Genomic DNA, 23,484 nt, shown 5'->3' on the forward strand with positions numbered 1-23,484 from the left:
TTCTCTCGGCTACCCTCTGAGGTCTCCTAGGTGCGAAGAGGTGAGGGACAGAAGTATGTCTCCTCCAATGAGTGTTGAACTTCTGCTACGGGGCTGTGGTGCTTGTGTGGCTTGAAGGTGGGCGAGGGTTACGACTAAATTTCCCCATTCACCTGCATGTGCGATCATGCAGATTGCAGCTGTGACACAAGAAGTGATAAACACACAATAGGCGATTTCAGATACCACAGGATTCCAAGTTTTAAAAATAAGTACAAAATAACCTGTATTTCAGATTATCATATCATGAACCATGTGAACTGACAACTTAAATAATCTGTATACAGGAGTTTTTGTTATTGTAAATCAATAGCAAGTTGTTAGTATTATTAAAGTGTCAATAGGCCCACCCCAATGGCTAACAAAAAATGTTTCTAACTTCTTCTGAAGTTCTGAACTGACTCAGAATTAAATAAAAAAAATATCAGTAAGAACTGTGCATCAGTGATGAAACTACTTAGAAGTTTGTAAGAAGTACGTAAGAATACAACTTACAGAGTACAACTTTTGGGATTTTGCAAGTGATGAAAAGTATTTTTTTCTAAACTGACAAATGTTTCAAAATATGAATACCACAAAGCCAATACAATAATTTAACATACTAAGCATCAAAACTAGCATCACTCTACATATGCATGCTTTCAGAAAAATTAGTATACACAAGCATATGAATACTTATTTAAATACCAATTAAATGTTATTTAATTGATTGTTATTAATTGATCACTGACACTTGTGCATTGCATAAGCACTAAATTAGCTTTTTGTGTAAGAACTGGTGCAGAAGTAATGAACAATGCCTTCATTACATTGGTATACTGGACGGCGGATTAAGTCAGTCAACTGCTGCAAAGTGTTATAGTCAAACACTGTCAATTTCTAGTCACTACAGAACTGGAGAGATTGATGGTATCTTTAGTACATGGCACTACATTAATAAGGTCCTGGGACCTCCTCTGCTGTCTCTTCTGAGGGTACATCTTGACATGACATTCCAGTAGGACACAAAGGAACAAGTAGAGGTTTATTCCATGCTGAAAAGAGAAGAAAAGAAACGGAACGTTTCGGCTCCGGAGCCTTCTTCCATTCCAGTAGGGCACCACACATTCTTGTGCTGCACATGTAACAACGTTCTTGCAAGATAATGTAATGTAACAGTAACGTTATGGATTCCCTACCTGCCAGAACTGAGCTCCACTGAATAAGTGTGGGATGAGCTAGAATGACATTTGACAACCAGGGCTCAGAAACCTGCAAACGAGCACATACTTGTCCAGGCTCTCCTAGAGAAATGTGACAGAATCCCACAACATAGCATCTGCAACCTACTGAAAAGTAAGCATCACTAATGTACAGTTTGAATTGCTTCCACTGCTGGCCACACATGCTGCTAGCCTGTAAGTTTCACAAAACCCCCCTGGCAATTACGTTAATATTGCATATTTACAAAATATGGCTTCCATATAGCCAAACTGCAGTTTCAAACATGCAAAAGCATTCTTTTGTTCATTTGACTGATTTCCTCCACATGTTTCCAAAAGTCTTCTGAAATGTAGGGATATTCTGCATGACATCTCCTTTTATACTAGGTACGAAACTGTACTACCAGAAGTTCACAAATGGGTTGTTCAGCTGTACATTTACAAAATACACATATAGCCATATACACATGAAAATGGCAAAACACTAACATTAATATTCTGTGAGATACTTAACACCAATATCATAAGAAAACTACCTATTGAAGCTAATTATTCCACTTGAAGAATGTAGGGTAAAGTGCTTTAACAATCTGATAATGAGTGCTATGCTAAACTAATTAAAAACTGTAGTCATGAGATCCTAATAACGTTACTTACGAGTAAACATAAACATTGGTAAATTTTCCTTTTCTCTTTACATGAAATCCAGACTTGGGTTCTTAGATGGAGCTTATTGTTTTCCAGGTAAGAAAACTTTAAACTTCCCCTTACACTTAACAACTTAATCTGTTGCTTTATTCATTCTGTAAAGCGCCACTTTAACATTTAGCAACCATCTCCTCTTGAATATCTTGGAACTGGGGTAACAAGATAAATAATCTACAACAAATTTAGATTTTGCTGCTCAATGGGTGATTTGGAAAGTGTACGGTAGCAGTGACAAACACCATCTGGTCATTTTATTGTCATTTATGCAGGCAGGTTTTACACTTAACAGCTTCACAAGCCCTTTCCAACAGAAATCGTCTTCCTAAAACTTTCTGAAGCCCTTTTAATTTGGAGACTGTTTTTCTGCAGTACAGCATTTTTTTCAGGTGTAATTTTTGGATCGAGAGTAGAACAGTTCTCTGTTCTCCTGGCTCTTCACATACATTACAGCTTCCAAACTTTTCTCTGAGGCATTAACTCTTATGAACATTTTTTTAAATCCAGACATCTCAGAAAAGGATCTTACCACAACAACTGAAATGTCTTTCCACCACTCAGGATCCATGTAAAAATCTGGCAGGGTATTGTTTTCAATTTCATTAAGGGTCAAGCAGTTTCAGGAAAGACATTAAATCAACAGCAAAGGTCCTGACAACTGCATTTTATTTTCATAGAAATTACATTATTCTATATATTATAGATAGCGACTTTTAGACTGCATTAACACACATTTTGAGCTGTCAACCTATTATTGCAATTTGTATGTACATCACAGCATTATTATGGTGATAACTGTGCTGATCCCATGTACCATATCTTGGAGATATGCCACTGCAAAACCTTGCTCATCAAGAAGATGTTCCATGCATTCCAAAAGGCATAAGGACGAACTGGCACATTACTAAAGGTGTCTTGGAAGATGTCGGCTCTTGTGAACATTCAGATAAAGGACCCTGACAATACCATTTGAGATACCTAGCAGGCTCCAACCAACCAGCAGCTCATCAATTCTATGTAATGGATAGTGGTCCACTTTGAAACTTAATTCTGCTTTCAAAAGGCTATGCAACACTAATAACCACTACCCATAATTTTCAGGATCGTTTTGATTGGGTTGCTCCTTGCACTCTTTGATAGAACTAATACTCCAACATTTAACAATGCATTAATATACTCTCTTGGTATCTTAATTAATCTCTTTGGGATGTAATGCATGATGGATTATATTCTGTAGGTAGATAAGATCACTTTATTAGCCATATACACCCCTGGAGCAGCTGGGGATAAGGGCCTTGCTCAGGGGCCCAACGGAGTAGGATTCCTCTGACGGCCGCGGGATTTGAACTGGCAGCCTTCCAGCCACAGGCGCAGATCCTTAGCCCCAGAGCCACCGCTCCCCCCCTCCGCATAAATGGTATGCTGAATACGGGGTGAAAGCTCTGGGTTTACTGTAAACAAACTCATTTTTTCCCCCACCCTCAACTACACCCCAGTCCTTTTCCCTAAAGTTTGAAGAAACAAATCTGGCAGTTTCTGTCCATCCTCCCTCAGGAAAATGTAATCGCAGGGTTCTTCTTCAGCAACAAGTTTTGACGATTTGAATTCGCCACCCTTCTATTCCTTCAACAAATCAACACAGAAATCTTGTCTATAGTCCTTGTTATTCGGCATTCAGATTCCACAGGAGAGAGGTCCTCTTTCCTGCATGATCCCAAAAGGATCTCATCATTTAGCGAGGAATTTCTATTCTGAAAAGGGCAGTAGCAACACTACCTTCTTCTTTGGTGCTTTCAGCAGTTCCTAATGTTCTTTCAAGTGCATCTATTTGTCTTCTCACAGATGTTGCACACATTAATTCAAAGGGATATAAACTGGTCTACTGTTGAGGACCACCTCAGTATGCAGACTAACGTATATATAATTATAATAACCAAATGTTCCTAATGCTTCAAGTGTCATGTATTAATTCATGAATGATTAAACTTTTCCACCAATATATTAACCACTTGTGATAAGGAGTAATACATACAGTATGTCTTCAATCCCTAATAACCTATGCTTTTTATAACAGTAGTGTGACTACATCACACTACCTGCTCATTTAATTTGGTTTACCGGTCATACAAAAAGCCTCTTTAGGTCCAGTCATGTGTTTTCTTTTTCCTTTCGATCCCACAAAATCATAACCTTTGCTTGATTTGTACTGTTTCTCCACTCTAAAGTGTTTGCTTTTAGAAAAACCTTTGCATCGTAGCTGAAGAATAACTCAGTGGACACTGTTTGGCTACTGTTTTCTAAAACAAAGATTGTCTCCTTAAATCTTGTGTTGTACCCGAGACTTTACCAGTCTCCAGCCTATGGCTGTACACCACCCCTGTCTGACGGTACTAGGCTGCATACTGGGGAAATCGTCTCTCCACAAGTGTTGGCCATTTTCCTACATTGATAAGAATGAAAAGGATTAAGAATTCCAAAGACTTCACACATTTGTGTGAAGTTGTAATTCCTCAGCCAATTTAAAGGTTTCTCGCGTGAAACAAAGGGACAGTGGCTTTTATGTGGCATACACTGAGCTTCCCAATGTCTTATCTAAATGAGGCTATAGAGGGGGATTATTAGGAGGCATGGGAAATTTGGCCAGGACACCGGGGTTACACCCCTACTCTTTTCGATAAACACCCTGGGATTTTTAATGACCACAGAGAGTCAGGACCTTGGTTTTACATCTCATCCGAAAGACGGCGCTTGTTTACAGTATAGTGTCCCCGTCACTATACTGGGGCATTAGGACCCACATGGACCGCAGGGTGAGCGCCCCCTGCTGCCCCCACTAACACCTCTTCCAGCAGTTTTTCCCAGGAGGTCTCCCATCCAGGTACTGACCAGGCTCACACCTGCTTAGCTTCAGTGGGTTGCCAGTTGTAAGTTGCAGGATGACATCCTACTCAATGTCTCGAACTTAAGACTGAATATAGTGACATTCTGATAGTGTTTTGATAACTATAGGTATGGGGATCCCGGTACGGTTTTGCTATTATGTTAAGTACTCGTGTACATTAATAATATATATATATCTCAAATTTCTCTGTACAAAAAAACTGAACATGGCTTTCTTACATGGACATAATTTTCTAAGTGAGCACACTTTACACTTCCTTTTACACTGCATGTTTCACAAAGTAACGCATTGCCTAATTAATGGCGACCTCTAATTGTAACCTTTCTTATCTTCTCTTTAATTTTGGGAATGGAACACAGAAGGGTATTTGCAGAAGAACAGAGGTTAGTAAATATGAACGTGAAGTGAGGCTTAACTATGGCAATCACCAGATATGCGCTGCAATACATTTTGGGAGCAGACATACTTAAAAACATTAGAACAGGATAACAGAACATAACCACTATTAATTGTCCTGACCTCTCCTGTTCATTCAATGTATTCTTTCACTGTGTAAACTACTTTTGTTCAGCTCTCAGGTTGAAGCTTGCCCAATAGATATGCAACCTCTAATGGTCATGTGTCTGACCTCTCTAGGCCAAGATCCATTTTCAATACAGTCCCGTTACTTTCGGTAACTAAACTGACAAAGCAGAACATCCAGGACTTTCTGACAATGCTATTCTACCCTTTATTCTTACAAACAAAAGGTGAACAGCAGAGCTAAAAATAATGTACTGCATTTCACATTTCACCACAAAACTAGACATTAAGGCCAAATAGCCTGCTCTTGTTTGTAACCTTTCTTATCATATTCCACTTTGTGTAATGACACAATATACCATAACCTTTTAATGCACTAATAATTTTATATTTTTTTCCATCCATAATTAATGCCGCATCAGTTTGATTGGGTCGGCACTAATTTCTCTGGGGAAAGTAATCCTAGTTTGCTAATTATGAGCCTCCCATATTCATTGTCTGTTCTGATACTCAGTGGCTGCCATATTTGTGCACTTGAGAAGCCTGCAGATGAACGCCTCGTCATGTCTTCCAAACACCTTATTACTCCCTCTCTGCCACTGGAAGTCCAATCAGCCTCATTTTCTAGCTGAACCATAAATCCAGTACTAGAATTATGGAGCTTAAATGCAGTATTTTATGCAAATAAAATATATTTATTTTCAGTGAGATTAAGCTCACCCAGTAGATAAAACTATATCTTAAATATCCTTTTTTTTTGTTGCTTTGTCTTACATGTAAAAATAAGCTTACTTCGTTTTAGTTCAATAATGAATTTTTGTGAATAGCAAGTTTCTTAGAACAAAAGATGAAGGAAATTAATTGTTAACAAAAAAAATCCCTTATGTATATAGGATGAAAAAGTTAACATCAGGTCTCCGGGTAAGAAAAAACAATAAATCAGAAATTAATAAATTGATCTAAAAGGATTATTCCAATTAGCTGATGTCATATTATGCAAGCTTTATCACAAAGCACCTTCAAATTTAATAACACTCCAAAGCATGGTGAGCTGGTGATTTATTTTCCACTCACTTGTGATTTAATGAAGAAACTATAGCTCATAAAATGTCCATAAAATCAGTTCATAGAAATATTTTAAGTGCCACTAGAAGTCACAAGTATTGAAATGTAGAACCATGTAAGGTTTATTATTTTTCTAAAGTAATTGATAATGTTACAATTTTAACAACTTATTACACTTTAAAGTTACAAGCCCAAAACTGACTCCAAATTAATTCTCATTAGTTAACATGAATACGTAACAGAAACTTTGCATTGAAGTTTAGCTCAAAGTCTGATTAAAATATTTACATATTTACCAGTTGATAATCCAGGAAGACAACAGTATTTGGATACAATGCTGGAGTTGTTTATACAAAAAAGGAAACCTTTTAGGCTAATATGAAAAAAAAAATTACAAGTTATGCATACAGAGTGAAGGGATGTGTACTGTATAATGTAAGGATTAAAGTGTAACTACATTGTTCCATTGTCCATATTAGAACAGATTTTCATACAGATATGCTTTTCTTGAAAACAATTAAAATTTGCTACTTGATTTGTTTTGTGCTGAGAAACAGCAATTATTGTTGCGTTCTTTACCAAAGAGCACACTATCATATAAAACAGAACAGTCTTCAGATTTAAAGAAATGTAAATGCTACTACTACACCATTAAAAATGAGGAGAGAATCATTATTTTTGCTGTTTCAGAGTCAGATTTTTATATTATCTCAAAGAATACAGACCTCTTTAAAACAGATTTGGTTTCTAAAAGAATGTTAAATATAATTAAATTATTTTTTAATCAGTTAACGACATTATTTAATTCTATGTGTGTTCTAAGTGAAAGATACACGTGTATCTTCTGGCATCAAGACCAAAATGAAGTCAAGATTTCAAAGCTCTCAGATCCTGAAAATTGTAATGCCAAGCATTTAACTGAACACTTAAGTGACATGACTGTTAAGTGCCATATTGTTCTCATATAAACTGTCACACAGCATTTTAATGGAAAATATTCGGAACAATAAAATATACATTACTGGAAACTTTGAATAAGTTAATTATCACGATTCATTCTCAACACTTTATGTATTGCTCAAAAGAAATGAATGCAAGCAGGAATGTAACAATTTACCAGTTTATCACTGTTCAGGACTACAAAATAATAAACCTATTGAGATTATCTCAATTATGTCATTACAAGAATATACCGCAAGCCATGTAGCTGAGTGTCAACCTTTAATTTGAACAAATAAAAATGTCTTACAACGTAAATGTACTACAAATGTAACTGTCATATGTATAATTACCCAAAACCATAATCGCTTAAGCGCTTGTGTTGATGTGGAGCTGGAAACTGTGGAGCTGGCTGATGTGTTTTCTTGTGTTTTTTTGTTTTCTTTTGTCATTTTGTGCCTAGTGCTATTTATATTTTCTGAAGTACTATTTAAATTAAAACACAACCTTTCTTCTAATTCCATATGCTTTTTATAACATTCAGATTCATTATGGTTAAACAAATGAATCACCACTTTTTTCTTTTTTTCTATTAGTTTGGGTTAAAGGACAGCCATTAAAAGTGAAATGTGTTGGACTTTTTTTAATCAAGGCAGTGGGTGACATAACTATGGATAGCAAATAATAAATAGCAAGTATAAATAGCCAAAAGCAAGTACAAGTAGGAAGACAGGAAATATTTCTTTAGCATTCAGTTTTAAAATATAAATATCTCAACTCATACAATACACCTTCCCATTATTCTCAAAAAGGGCATATAAAAATACAATTATTCAAACACTGGAAGTAAAAGCACAGTGTCTTGCTTCCATTTTCTTGGAATCATATAAAAGGAATGAAAAGTTTACTCAACTGAAAGGGCTATTACTGGGGATTTCAAATATTCAGTTTTTTACTTTTTCAGATATTTAAAGTATAATGTCTGCTATTTATAACATTTATTATCGTGTTCTTGTAATACATTTTAAAAACGTGTACTACTAGTTGTATAACCTTGCAAAAGCAGTCTGGATTAGCATTTTACTAGTTATTTTCAATCATTTTTAGAGAATTAAATACACAAGACAGAACACGTACAGAAAAAAAAACTTTCATAGAAAGACATGGATAAGAATCTCTTAGCCTCAAGAAAATGTTTAAAAAGTATGTAAAAAAAATGTCAGGCCTCCCAATGTGACACTAGCAGTCCACAATGATGCCTCTTCCTCCGGTGCTCCACACACCCTACATACACTATGAACAAAAGGGATTCCACTAGGCAGGGCACAGCACCGGAATGGGACAGATGTGATCTAAAAGATAGCCTCAGTGTCCAAAGCCCAGATGAGTACTGTGCATGACATTTACCAAGCCCAGTACGAGAACATGATACGATATCCAAACGCGCTTTTCCCTCTAAACCAGAATTTTCACACCAAATTTCCCATGGTGACCGGGGGGGTACACTGGGTTGCAGGAAATGTAAAATGTTCAGTTAAGATGTTAAAAGAGGTCCTTACTACTTGGTCTATTTGAAAAAGTAGGAGAGCTAACCACGTGTCCTGGCCAAATTCCACACTGGGCTTGAACAATGAGGTTTGCCTAAAATCCTCCCTTTATTTCAGCTTGCAATTTCCCCCATCTACACCTGATCAGTTTGACAGGCAGACTGCTGGAGCATAATGGTCGCCATGTGTCATCCAGCTGGCTGTCGAACTACAGTGGTGGAGGAAGTGAGTCTCTTGCATCTCAGAGATTTGGGATCCTTTGAGATGAGTGCCAAGTAAATGCAAATTTGATTATACAAAACCATTAAAAAATAGTCATTTACCTCAAATTTAACGTCAAGAAAAAATAATAAGAAAACACTATTAAAATCACCAAAAATTTGAAAAATCAGTCATTTGATATTACCTGATATTCATTGGGCCAGAAGGTGCTGACTGCCAGTTCTGCTCGAAGCCAGTCTTTGCCAGTGTAACTGGTCACATTCCAGATGGGATTAGCAAGGGGACCCTTGTTGACCTTTACTAAAATATTTAGCGTCCCTGGGCTTGAGCCATCTTGGGTGTACAATAAGTAGTTAAAGTCAATGCAGTGTGTATCATTTTCTTTCATCACTGGCAGCTGAATCCGTGCTTTTTCTCCAGCATCATGCTGTGAAGAGTCAACCATCATATAAGAGCCTGTGTAAAGATAAAAGAAGAAGAAAATTCATTGTCATGCTAGAAAAGGGAAGCAGACTAGCAATAAGGCTTCATCTTTCTCATAGTACCACAAACATGCAAACCTCCTAGAAACTGCCAGTATTACTGACCAAAAGAAAGAACCATAGAGCTATTTAAAACCTAGTTTGTGAAAAATCCCTGATCAGTTTGAAGATTTTGAGTATCCCCAGCAATATTAACTCAGCATTTATAGCATTTTTGCATCCGTACAACTCAGGACCCAAGTTGGGGAGTGGGAGTGACTAAACAGGGAGGCTGTTTGCTTTGACTGGGGAGGATGTTTGGTTTTTGTTCCTAGGACACTCTAAAGATAACGAAACACTTCCCTTTCAGAGGAGCACTACAGCAGTTCTGCAGAAGTGAAGCAACATTCCTCATTTCCCTTTAAAAACTACAGCAGTAAAACAATCTCAAAACACCACGCATCACTAATCTTCAGTGAAAATGCTTTAATGCTTTAACTATCAGCGTGAAGAGGAGATACCAAAGCCATGGCAACTAGGGGATTCCTTACATGAAGAAATAGCAAAATAAAAATTGCCCGTTTGTGAAATCCACCTGAAATGTCAAACTGAATTTGGCTTCCTTTTACTGCAGAGATGCAGACAAAATGATAAAAACAGTTTGCACTGTGTGGAAGCAAAATAAATGCCTTGTTATGCCACCTACTTAGTGTCTGAAGGTTCTGATCCATTCATTCATTCGTTTTTTGAAAAAATGCAAATATAATTTTTCTATAACTATTTTTCTCTGTTGTTTTTTTTATGTGGCTATATGGCAATGTCCGTATCCAAGTTAATGAAGTACAGCAAATGGTTTTGTTGAATTTACAGATTTTGTTCATCTTAAATTAGGCATGTAACAAGTGACACTTTGATGTAAAGCAAAATCATATTCCAACATATGGAAAAGTGAGCCGGCATATTATCCAATACATACTGTATGCAATACTTACAATGTTTTGATTGTATGGATTAAAATAATATTTAAGTAATACTAAAAAGCCTTAAGCATGGGTGCTACATTGCATGATTATCAGATATCAAATACAAAACAATTCAGCAACAACTTGCATATTTCACGGACCTCAACAGTATTAAACCTATTCTAATTTTCTTCAGATCATAAGGCTTTTGCCATCAAATATGACATTTGAAGCAACCACGATGATGTGCCTCACTGGCTTTAATCCTTAAGAAATCATGAGTTACAAAAACCTTCAGAACAAGGAATTGGCACAGAGAAGCCATTTTCTTGTCACTCAATCCTTATACAATTTTAAAAACTGATTTAGTAGCTAGAGCTTTCTTTTGACTATGCAGGTTCGTACATTCTTCTGTTGTCTTGTATCTTGTATTTTTACCTCTGATATTCTTTTTGGCCTTTGATTTTTTTCTTGTTTTAAGGGCATTTTGAGCCTCTATTTTTCTACAAACTGTTTGGAAATACAAAACATGCTTGTAGGTCATTAGAGTGCTGTGTATTTTCTGTCTCTTATGGAACACATTCCCAGTACTTGCACCTCAGTGGTAAGACTTTTTTTTGTTCAGAGCCTTAGAGAAGGAATAGAATTACAGGACATTTTAATTTACTTCAGGTTGCAGAATCCATATCTCTTGGTTATGCTACTCCAGAACCTTTTGGCAGGAAATCATCTTCTTGCTCATGTTCAAAATAAACTGGCAGTGCACAGCTACAATCATTCATAAATCAAAAGCACACAAATATATTTTAAAAGAGGAGGGGCTGAAAATGCGGTTTACATTTTCTTGCTACATTTTTAGAGGTGTTACAAACAAAAAAAATAAAGTGAATTAAGTACAGCTATAATTAGCAAAGATAGACATGTACACGTGCATTATGACTGGCCTTGCAACCATTTCTATAGGAAAAAGCTTATTTTTTCTTATATATAGTCTGAGTCTATTAGCTGATCATAGGGGTAATAAACCAGCAAGTTAAATTTAATAATCACTTTAATTAAAATTTACAAGGATGGCGTCCATTATATATGGTTCTGCCTTGCGCCTGGTGCTCCCCTGTGACCCAGAATTGGATCAAGTGGCTAAAAAATGAATGGATATTAAAGGAGTTTTTTTTTTTTACAAACCTCACAGTGTGAAAGTTGCATTCATTTTTCTATACCCTGGCTTAATTACCAACACTGTTGATATTATTTTTTTAAATCAGCCAATATACATTCACACTCATCATCGTTGGGCCATTTAAGCTATTTACCATTTGACCGTTTTATTTTTTTTGTAAAATATCACTGAGATTTTAAAACATTTAAATGCAACTTAACTACATTATCTACATATGCCAGCCCTTAAGCATAACATCAGGAGAGGCTCTAGACAGCTTTTGCAACCATTTGTCATAATGCCAGTACATCTGTTAAGCATTTCCAACTCTAGTATAATAGTGTGTGATGCTTACAATTCCATCAACAACATAATCCTCAAGGCAGAATAAAATAACGAATTCTATACATTGTATCTTCTTTGTTTGCTCATTTAAGGAAGCATCCAAACTCTACTCACCAATGGTGTTTATTAACCTGACATAACTCAACAATACTAGCTATCAAGTACTTAGATGCCATTTCTGTAATACAGTGTTTAAATAATTATCTTCTAAAATTGCCTACTCAGTGACCAAACTATGCAAAAGCAGCCTTTATGTAGATTATTGTGTTTTATGAGTATGTTATGAGGAGTTTTTTTTTTTATTCTTGTGCATTTATGTTTGCTTTTTATTTGTAAATGGATTCATGTTGTCATGTTATGTATTATGTATTACGTCTTTCACCTGGTCTGTTAATCACATTTCCCCCATTTGGGACAATACAGGAAGTAAGGAAGGGTTAACGAAACATTGTAAAAGTGAGTTCATACTCCTCCCCCACCTTCCACTTTGGCTGTTCCAGGCAGTGTTTCAACATCAAATTACAAAGTAAACATGTAGCCATAAGAATGCAGCTTTCCTCACATGCATGGTTTTCTCATGAGAGGGAGATAATCAAGCTGTCAATGAATTAAAACAAAAAGAAAATTACAATGGCAGCCAAAGTCTGCTGGCAATTTGTTTTCTGAGTTTTTTATACCTAACTATAACTAAACTAAAAAGTTGGCAGAAATCTGCATTTTTGTTCTTGAAAACCTTGGACTTTGATATGAAGTAGGGAAGTTCCAAGTATTAGTGGTAAAAGAGGGGGTTGAAAATTATGCTTTAAGGACTAAAAAAGGCATACAAGCATAAAGGTTTGGTTCCCAGCAAACCCGTTTACTCCTTTATCATATAACCTGATTGTAATTTAAAATGGGACAAAACTACACATTTTCACATTTTATTGTAGCACCTTACTGCAAATTAGCTCTGAAATGTGCTGTATTATTCAAAAAGAAAAACAAATCTTTATGCATCAAAAGCTAAATAAAAAATTGTGCCATGTGTCATACATAAGATTTTGTTTAGAAAAATTTGAATATAGCGATTGCTTTCTGAGTAAAAAGTGGCATACATTTGTAAAGCACTTTTCTAGTTCAACTTCTGCTGGAGATCTACATCCAGCTGGGTGATATGTGGCAGCTATTATGTGTCCACTACCTAGCTGATCAACTGAGAAAGTGAGAAATGACTTCACTTCACTCAATCAGGCTGGTAGTTTAGGGAAACCAGATTTTATGTAACTTAGCTATAAGATCAGGGGCATGACCTCTTGAAAACAGAGTCACTTTATGTGCTACAGGATGTGTTACCCTTTCAATGAGACATTAAATTAAGGTCCAAGCTAAATGAACGCTAAAGAACCCATAGGTGGGTTTAATATTCAGTTCAACACAGGGCCACAAATGACACAAGGCTCAGCTCAGTAGTAAAACCTACCTACTATTAGGTGCTTAACTGCCACGTTTGTGCATTTAGGGAGAAAAGCTACTGTATATTCCTCATGTCCATTCATGTGACGTTTTTCAGAAGATAGCACTTCATTCATGCAGAACATGAAACCATTTCTACTGTGACATTACAGAACTCTGAGTTTCATTTTTCATTTTAAAGGTATATTGTCTGTGTTAATGTACCTGCGCAAATGATGAATCAGTTAATGACGATTAACACACATTATTAACTGCGATTACTCCTCTCAAGACCATATGTTGCTGGAGTTGAGCCTCATTCATTTGAACTCTAAGCTAGTTTTCCCGATTTCAGTCACAGAACATGCTTTCTGCATGTCAGGGCAAACAGGCAGCTAATGTAAATTTGGAAAAAGGACTTTATAGTTTTTCCATAGTTATAGATTTTTTCCAAATCCTTCTTCCAATTTAGAATGTACATATTTCAGAATACATTTAGAATATTAGTGGAGAGAAAATACATTCTAGGTTTGCTGATCATAGATAACTAATTCCTTTATCTATTCCTTTCAGAAATCCTGTAGATGAGAATAAACACATTACTATTACCAAGCCATCAATGCCCAAATCATTTTAAAAGTGATCAGAGGAATATTCATAAATGAAAACATGTAAGTGTTTGGGCAACAAATGTTACAGCAATGTGTATTAGAGAGACATAACTCACAAGTTACTGGTGAGAACACGTTCTACAAAACAGTGAGCAATTCTTGATTTATGGAAAAATAACTACTGGAATCAGCAATAACTTCACAAGTCTATATGTCAGCAAAACACAGAACTAGACTTAATAATCCCTGAAACGGCAGGAATCATTACAGGTCAATGATTCCCTGTACATTACCTGTAAATGCTTAGCACTCGGGAGTTTTGATTTGCACATGCTGGCTTGAATAATCAAGAACTGCACTACTAGCATAACAAGGCACTAATTACAAACATCCTTCCTCTGAAACATGCATTTCTGGTCCCTGGGAAAACCTTAAAGAGCAGTGGGAAAGAGTGCATTCCGCCACATACGACTGGTTCTTTAAGATATATTTTGTACCACAAAACCCTCTGGCAAGAGATTTTCCCTACAACTGTGTTTATCTGATTTAGTGGCTAACCAAGAAAAATCTTAGAAACACTGCATCTCATTTTCACCAGAGTCGTGCAGGCTTTTTCAGAAGACAGACTCATACTTGGTTTCAAATAAGTCAAATGGCAGCCAAGACCTATTAGAATATTAATATTTAGAAAAGCAGCATAGGAATTTTTTCCCCAATTAACAAGTTATACACTTATTTAGATATTTAAATTAGTCCTAGAACTTGATTTCAATAGCTGAGAATAAACTATTAGGATTCTTAAGATTTTCTAGGAAAACTAAATTTGAAAAATCATTTACATATTCCAGTTTCCGTTCATCGTAGTGCACAGAAGAAAAACTTAATCTGCAGATTCTTCAAATAAATTAAAAAAGGACAGACGAAAACTGTCTGATACCAGTAATTTAAACATTTGCAAAAGCTGTCAGAGATACGTAGTATTTATAAGCTGGCGTTTGGAAGATACAAAAATAAAATTTTAAAAAAGTTTATTTGAACAAAAAAAAATACAAGTTACACTTCTGATTTCAATTTATAAAGATACAAAATATTGTGACAAGCTTCCAGTAGTCACAGGAATGCAGGACAAAAGAAGGAGGAATGGCCAACTTCAAATCACTTAATTAAACTTAAAATACAACTTAGGCAATGTTTGTTAGAACAATAGATGAATGGATTTATAGATATGCATATATCATAAGATGTTGCAGCACACATACCACATTAGTATAGAATGCAGTTAAATAAATGCAACAAAACCAAGAGGAACATGCTGTACATTAATAGTCTTATACAGCATTTCATAACATCATTTCCATGTTCATTGAAGGACCAGTTACAGTATCCGATGTTATTAACATACATAAATGGAAATAATTTAACTGAACAAGTGGGCATCTCATTCAGGGATTTTTTTGTAAATGATGGAACCCAACCTCATCTGTCTTTAGCATAAAACAGATCGCTGATCAACAGCAAACATGAAGCAGTAACAAATACCAAGTTGAGCACAGTTGTCTTCAGCAACTACATCATACTATCAATTCCTTGGGAGTTTTACATAATCTTTATAAAGCTGCTGATAGGTCTATTTTGATTGTAATTTCAAAGCGGATACATGCTGAAATCTTTCAGAAAAAAAATCCAACCTCAAGCTCCTTTATTTTAAATGAGCAGTGTACAGTGTGCTTGACAATCTAATTTAAGTCATTCCTCCTTATACATGCATTTAATAATATGGAAAATAGAAGGAGTCATCTAAAAATGTGGATAAACATGTTTTTACAAGCAACAGAACATTTAAAGCAACAGGCTACTTTATGAGAATTTTAGCTGTAGTGGCATTTCCTAAGGAACCACACAAAATAAGATCACTTTATTGGCCATATACAACTTCTTGTATTAGTAATTTAGCATACCCCAGATTGCTCTCTATGAGACACACAGACAGGGAGAGAAGGTGAGGTCAGAGCGCAGGGTCAGCCATTTACACGGCTCCCCTGGAGCAGTTGGAGTTAAGGCTTGGCTCAGGGGCCCAACAGAGTAGGATGCCTCTAGCCACAGGCGCAAATTCTTAGCCACAGAGCCACCGCACCGCCCATTTTGGGTTATATGATATGCCCATTTTGTCTGATCCCTCTTTCTTTTACTCTTTTTTAACCAGACAACATGCTACTGCTTGCTAAGTAGTGTGCAGGGAAGCAGATCCGTGGTATGAATCAGTACATACTATATCTGTTAAGGGGTGAGACACTTTACTTCCTCTGATTCATCTATGAGTAATAGTTGTAATTCTTTGAGTGCTATCATGGCAAATTAAGATGGAATGAAACTAAGAAAGAACAGGATATTCCAGACAAACCATTCCTCTGTTGATCATCTAAACATTGACTAAAACAGTATCAATATGTTGACTCGTTTTGTTTCTTCACAAATAAAATTTAAAATAATGAATTCACCAGATTTTGATCATTTCTGCTTGATGTATATACTGATTTATAAAATTCTTACAAATTAGAAGTTGTTACAAGTAAGTGCCAAACACAGGGAAAAAAATAAAGATCTTGGGTAATTACCAGTTTGGGGATAATTTGTCACATTTGAATATCAATATTGGATGATACTAGAGAAAATTCAGATACACCAGTTCCCAATCTAAGAAGTTAAGAAGTAACTCTGGTATGAAAGCTTTCCAAAGTCATATTAATATTTGAATTTGAGTTAATTTACGAGACAATGTTGTCTAATTTATGTACAGTAGAGTTTAGTTAATCGATCAAAGAGAATTTATTTTCACCTAGCTCGCCTAAAATTCTCTAAAATATTAAAGCTTTAAAAATACAATGTGAAAAATCTAAATCAGCAGTCTAATTGATGTGGAAAAGGAGCAGTACAAGATCATTATTCTTTAACAAAGGCCAAAAAGTCAAAGGTGTTCACTGCCCCACTAGTAACCCATGTGTTCTCTTGGTTTCAGGTAGCTTTTTGTCAAAATCTTTCCTAAGTTATTATATATTATGTCTGTATTTGGAAAAGCTGAAATTATCGCATCCTTCATTTCAGTACACCTCCAATTTATGGAGTAACAGGATTCAAAAGCACTTATAATTCCTTGATTCTTTCATCCTGAATGAAATTTCGCATTTGTTTGGAGTCTTTAGGAAAAGATAAAGTAGAGACAGACATAATAGTTTCCTGTATTGATTTTAAAAGAGAATTGAATATCTGACACGTACTAGATAAACCTTAGCCGAGGTCAACATTTTAAATTTACTACTTCTTCACTAGAGAAAAATAAACAATGGTCAGGATTATAACAGTCAGTTACAGCTTGAAAGTGGGAAATTGGTCATTGCTTATTTACCACAAATTGCTCAGGAGATCTCCTGAATGTAGAGACTATCTCAAGTGTGAGCCACTGGCTGTGCAACCACTCACACCTTGATGTAGGAATGCATTCACAATAAAATAGAATCAGTCACTTGCAACCAAGTTGCACAGTTCACTAGTCAGGTGTGAGGCCAAATCAGAGCAACAGGAAACATATAAAAAGGTTTATTCCCAATATACATTTCTTTGTATATTTCTTTGCACAGATCTTTTCAAAATGGGACATATATATTTAGCAACAGGGCTCATTCTGAACTGCTACTGCGCCCTCTGTATTTCCTGTTTTTTCCTCTATAAAGTATTTTTGAATGTTATTTCTTAACGTCTGTAGCCTAGCTTCACTACAAATTTAAAAGGAAGATTAATCTTCAGCTCTTGCCTTAAAAATATGAAAACATGTAGGGGTCCAAAAAGGTGCTCTATTATAATTCTGAAATATTACCTTCAGAATCCTATTTTAATCCACCAAACAGTTCCTCTGTGAGGAAAAAGACATTTAAAAGCCAGCTATCTGCCTGTCACAACAGGTAACAACTAATTACAGGAACTTTTTTATGGTAACAATAAGCAAAGTCAGTCCTTATTCAGTAATTTTTACCGTAATACTCTCCTTCATAAACGAATTCATTAGGCTCTGCTATCTGTAGTGATAAAAAACAGTGCACAATTTGAGCAGCTTCATAAAAGAAAAACTGGTACTGTGTAACAGCTTAGACACTGAGGTAGAATAAAACAGGGAAAAGGTACGTGTTTGGAAGGAGTTCAGATTTCACTGGAAATTACAACATTTTATAGGATGCAAGTCTGACTTCTATGTTCTGTGCCAAACAAAGCCTTTTGCAACATTTGTGTCCTTACCACAGCAGTAACAGAAGGCAATTTGTTAAAAATGAACCTTTTTAACAGGTGCACTCGAGACAGTTTGTTAGCAGATGTCATTCAAATGACTGGCAATGCTTCATTCAAAAATGTCTGAACATGGTATATCCAAGATGGCTGTATACTGTAACGCTTCGGCAAGGGCGCCCGCCTGAACCCCGAAGCGTTACAATACTGATCCAATCATATGGTGGGCAAAACCTTTGTTGCTGTACTTATGTAGGATTCTTCAAACTAAAGCCTTCTTGTAAAAACATAAAGAAGTCATACAAGCAACTTCTCTTAACAGAAAATCTTCACAAGTTATACAAGTCAATTAAAACAAATGGAAAATATTTACAACAAAAATGACAACATAATCTTTCCTAAGGGAGAATGATCATACACTATTTGCTATTATTAAATGTCATGAGAAAAGGTAGGTGAGAACTTTCTGCAAAATCTTAATGTAAACATTTAATAGGTTTGTGCAAAATGGATAAGAGTAGACATTTTTGATGTTTATATCTTTATGTTTGGTTCTGGAAACCTTACATCAATGGCAAACAATGAAGGGCACTGGAAGAAACTGATAGAATGATTTGTCATTAATCCTGGGGCTTTCCTTTAGTTTATCTGTGCTGAAAAATGAGAGGGAGAAGGGGGAGGAGATGGGACTGAATGGGTAAAAAAAGGCCTCTCTGGTAGTTGACACACCTTTAAAAATGGAAAGGAAAAGAATTAAAGGCTAAATTAAAACCTAACAACTAGATTTGATTATCCAAAGCCTTCAATAAGCAAGTAATTAATGATGGTTTAACAGTACAATTTCTATGTAACATCCACATCATTTTCAGCACCTTTCACATGATTAATGCATGTCTGCAAGATAGCTGTCACCAATCATGACCAGCATTGAGAATTGCCTAGTCACAAGCAAAATTATGCATGCCTACTAAGGAGATGTGATTAAGTAGTGAGTGAAGCAGCATCCAAGACAAGCTTTCCATTTGGGTTTTCAATTTAAAAGGATTCACTTTTAGTTCCAAATTGTCTTTCCAATTTAGCAGCCAAGTAAAGCAATCCAAACTCCTTCATTTACTGCTTACTGACCCATATAAAATATGATTTAGATTGATTGTCAAAATGAATAAATTGTTCATCAAGTAGATGGCTGCTCAGAAGACACAGAAACTGACATACAAGTACAGAAGTCTAAAATATTTTACATCACAGACATCAACACTAGGCAGTAAGAAAATTCTATACAGATTCTATAGCATGGAATACTGTTATCCAAATCCTAGCTACCCAAGCTTCAACAGTAAATAATCACAGCTCACATTAAATGATTATGGTGTTTTATTTATTCTTCTGTGACAGGGACTAATACCTTCATTCATTTCAATATGAACATAGACTATACATTCACAGAAAAATAAGACAAAAAGACCTACTTGTCTCTCTAATGTAAGGTACTTTGCATTCACTGGTGTTTGATACATTACCTCTTTCATTTTTAAATGGTCTTTTTTTGTTACACTCTATCAAGTATTCCATCAAGCAGACCAGGTGACAGTGAGACACAAGATCACAAATTGCAAGACGAATAACAATGATGAATTGATGGTATAGTTTTGATTTAAACTCTGTATCATTGGAGTGGCAGATCTGTATTTTTCCTGGCTTCTTATAGGCTCATTCTCTATCACTGCTTTGAAACGCATGCTCTTTTGCCCACAATGGGGACCAATATGTGAAAAATTCTTGATAATATAGGCTCCAAATCTTTTTTTTTTCCAAATGGCAGGGTGTAGTTCTTGCATGACATAAGTTTCATTTTAGATCAAATAAAATCTTTGGCCTTTGTGTTTTTTTTTCAGGAAATTGATTTGCAATACAAAGTCATTAGCAACATTAGCAGCATGTTCCATACTCCCACAACTCTTTGGGTACAAAAGGGTCATCTGTTTTTAGTTCAGTATGCATGTTCATGTAGTTTCCACATATGCCTTCTGCTTTTTCATTGTTTTTTTCTAATGAAGCCCACAGAGATGACTTTGTCAATGCCTTTGAGGATTTTGAATACTTTTATCAAGTCATCTCATCATCTTCTCTGTTTAAGACTAAAAAGGCTTACTTTTTTTTCACCCTGTCACTTCAATCCCTCGAAACTCCAAAATGCACCACTTTGTTTAATAAGATAGTAATAGTGACTTACTCTGAAAATAAAGCATTACCAAATCTCTAATTACTTTCCAGTTATAGCAACTTTCAAACAACCAAACAGTATTTTACCAAACATACAGCTTTAACTCCCTTAACATCCCTTAAGAGATGATAAACCATATAGGGATTCCTTTCAAATGCATGGTCAAGCCCTTAGTTGTGTTTTCAAATTCACACTACACGACTTTTCCTAGGACTTTCAGTTGAAGCCTTCATTTACATAATCGTAAGAAAATCACAGTGAGTTGTAGAGAGTCATAGTGCGCGCCTGTTACTGTCAGTTGTGTAGTGTCACACCTCCAGCAACTCAGTCATAGAGCTCTTAACAACCCCTACCACTCTCTGCGACTCGCCACAACTAAATCAAAAGAAGTGAGCCAGATGTGTGCTTGTGAGATAATGTGCCCATTATATGACATTATAGCACAATACTAACTTGTTTACATTATTTGTTTTAAAGGTGTTTTATATTTAACTTTAATTTTTGTAAATATGTTCTCTATTTATAAAGAAGAATTATATTTTTGAAGATGCTTATTTGTGGAAAACAATGCCTGTGTTACATTTTTCAAGATGTTCACGTGCTTGTTCTCCATGCTCCCCTCGATTGGCTGCCAGAATGAGGCGACCTCGCGGTACTTTCGAGGCGCAATACGAGATTTGGAACTGTGATGAGAAGTTGTAAGGGAATCGTGTAATTAGTTAACCCCTGAGATTCCTAGTCGTATAATTTGACACCCTCTAGGACAGAAAAGGCAGTGAGATTCAGGAACTGCAGTCGTTAAACTCGACATTCTCTCTGACTAGAAGTCATATTGAGTCATGTAGTGTGATGCCGGCTTAAGCAGAGGCTTTTCACACCCAAAGCACCTAAAACAAGATGTTTAAATTGTTCTAGTTACATTGCTGTTAATATCAGTCTTGCATATTTGCATGAATTTGGAAGACAATGTGAATTATTAAATGTTCTAGATTTCCAGCTGAAACCAAAACATTGTAGATGTTTTTGAGAATAGTACCAGGCAAAGACCAACTTGTTTTTTTAACAATACAATTGCCGAAAGGTAGTTTAGCTGTTAGGTTATTCCAACTGGAAAAGGACTTGGGGAACAGTTCCCTTTAGAAATCACAGACAACTGAAACACCATCTCCAGGGCACATAAGAGAAACACTTTAGAAGTCATGACTCATACATTAAGCATTTTCTGTCTCAGAAGCAGAGAAGGTTACAAATGGGTAGATCAACTGCCATGTAAATCACAGTATTGATAAGACTAACTTTGGCACCTTTTAAACAATGTTTAAAATGTTGATTTTAAGCTGCTGGTTGAATACATTGGTTTTGAATGACTTGAAGATTTATATGTATTACTTGTCAACTATGTTACAGGTCGTTCTCGATTCACAGTATATGTGACATGTATTCTTGAAAAAACTCCCATAAATGAAAAATGCGTAAAGTAAAAAGTAATTTCTACAGGAATGCACATAAACAGCGGGGATGCATGTCTATGTAAAAGCCTTTCAAACTATGTATTCTTGGAGAAAACACAGGAGACATATGCAAAGTTATCAGGATTGTATAACTACCTTCAGTCCTTGAACTCTCAGGGAGCCTTCTAAATCTCATAAGTAACACTACACATCATTCTATTTTTCTTTAAGATTTCGGACCATAATTAACGGCAAACTTATTTCTTGAATGCTAAGGGTTACATTTGTATTTGGTGTTTGTTCCAAAAAATATTCAAAATTACAGTATATTCTTTATACTGAAGCGTATTTAAGACTTTTTTCACACAGTAACTTACATTAAGGATTTTAGATCTATACAATGTCTATATATTGTATATATACAATATAAATGTAAGGTAGAATCTAAGACTATAAAATCAACGACGCGAGATGATGGAAGATAAAGGGTTGTTAGAGGAACACTGAAAGATTGCCCAGCTGCCTGGGTGTCTTGAACACCGCCATCAAGCTGTTGGTTGCTGGCCGTGCCAAAGCATGTTAACTAACACGTCCAAATAAAAACTAAGGGACAATTTCGGAATAGCCAATCAAACCTAGCCCTCATAACTTTGGGATGTGGAGGAAAACTGTAGCACCTGAAGGAAACCAAGACAAATGCGGTGAGACCACCATAAAAGCAACATGTCCAAAGGCTGGACTGAATCCAGGACCCTGGAGTGGCGAGGCAAGAGTGCTAATTGTCAAACCACCATGCTGCCAACAACTTTAATAAAACTATCCGTAAATCTCGAGCAATACTACTGCATTCTAAAAATGCACAAATGACCTTTTCAGTTCTCTCGCATGATTAATTACCTAATGTCTTATTAATTGGGAAATTTAGCTGAAATTTAAAAGCTTTAATTTCCTATGCATATCATTCTGTCTGAAAACAAGTGATTAAACTGTTCAAAGGTGAATAGGCAAGGTCATTCGCACATTTGACTTACTCATTTCTCTACCTGTTCTTATCTGACTAAAGCTTACCAATTTTAAATTACTCTCTATTTCACCTCTCAGTTGTAAGCAAAAATGTTATGTTCCAAATTGTGAATATACACTTCTCTTCTTAAAGGATAGGAATGATGATTTTTATACCGACATGCAGTACAATTAGGGACCTATAATTGCTTTGCAGCAAAATGTCAGGGAATCATCACCTCTTTTTCAGTTGTTTGAGAATGTTACAAATATTCAGCGATTATTATGATTAACCCTTTTTAGCTACATTCAATTAAGAATATTCAGGTGTTGCTATAATTTGAGCAATCAGCATAATTCTTCAGACTAGTGTGATTGATACAGATATACCCACACTTAGGTTCCATCAGAAAAATGAAA

The 23,484-nt window shown here is 35.7% G+C and overlaps 1 protein-coding gene across 14 annotated transcripts in view; it reads right to left on the reverse strand.

Moving 5' to 3' along the window:
• The window catches only part of ptprk (protein tyrosine phosphatase receptor type K), a 241,830-nt gene that overhangs the window by 160,266 nt on the left and 58,080 nt on the right, over positions 1 to 23,484 (reverse strand). For all 14 annotated transcript variants that reach the window (XM_088929190.1, XM_088929173.1, XM_088929122.1 and 11 more), the window contains exon 3: positions 9,328 to 9,599. In XM_088929190.1, coding sequence (XP_088785316.1) covers positions 9,328 to 9,599 — 272 coding nt within the window. The remainder of the gene's footprint in view (positions 1 to 9,327; positions 9,600 to 23,484) is intronic.

Source organism: Atractosteus spatula, chromosome 2 (assembly GCF_055471065.1).
Source record: "Atractosteus spatula isolate fAtrSpa1 chromosome 2, fAtrSpa1.hap1, whole genome shotgun sequence".
Classification (NCBI taxonomy): domain Eukaryota; kingdom Metazoa; phylum Chordata; class Actinopteri; order Semionotiformes; family Lepisosteidae; genus Atractosteus; species Atractosteus spatula.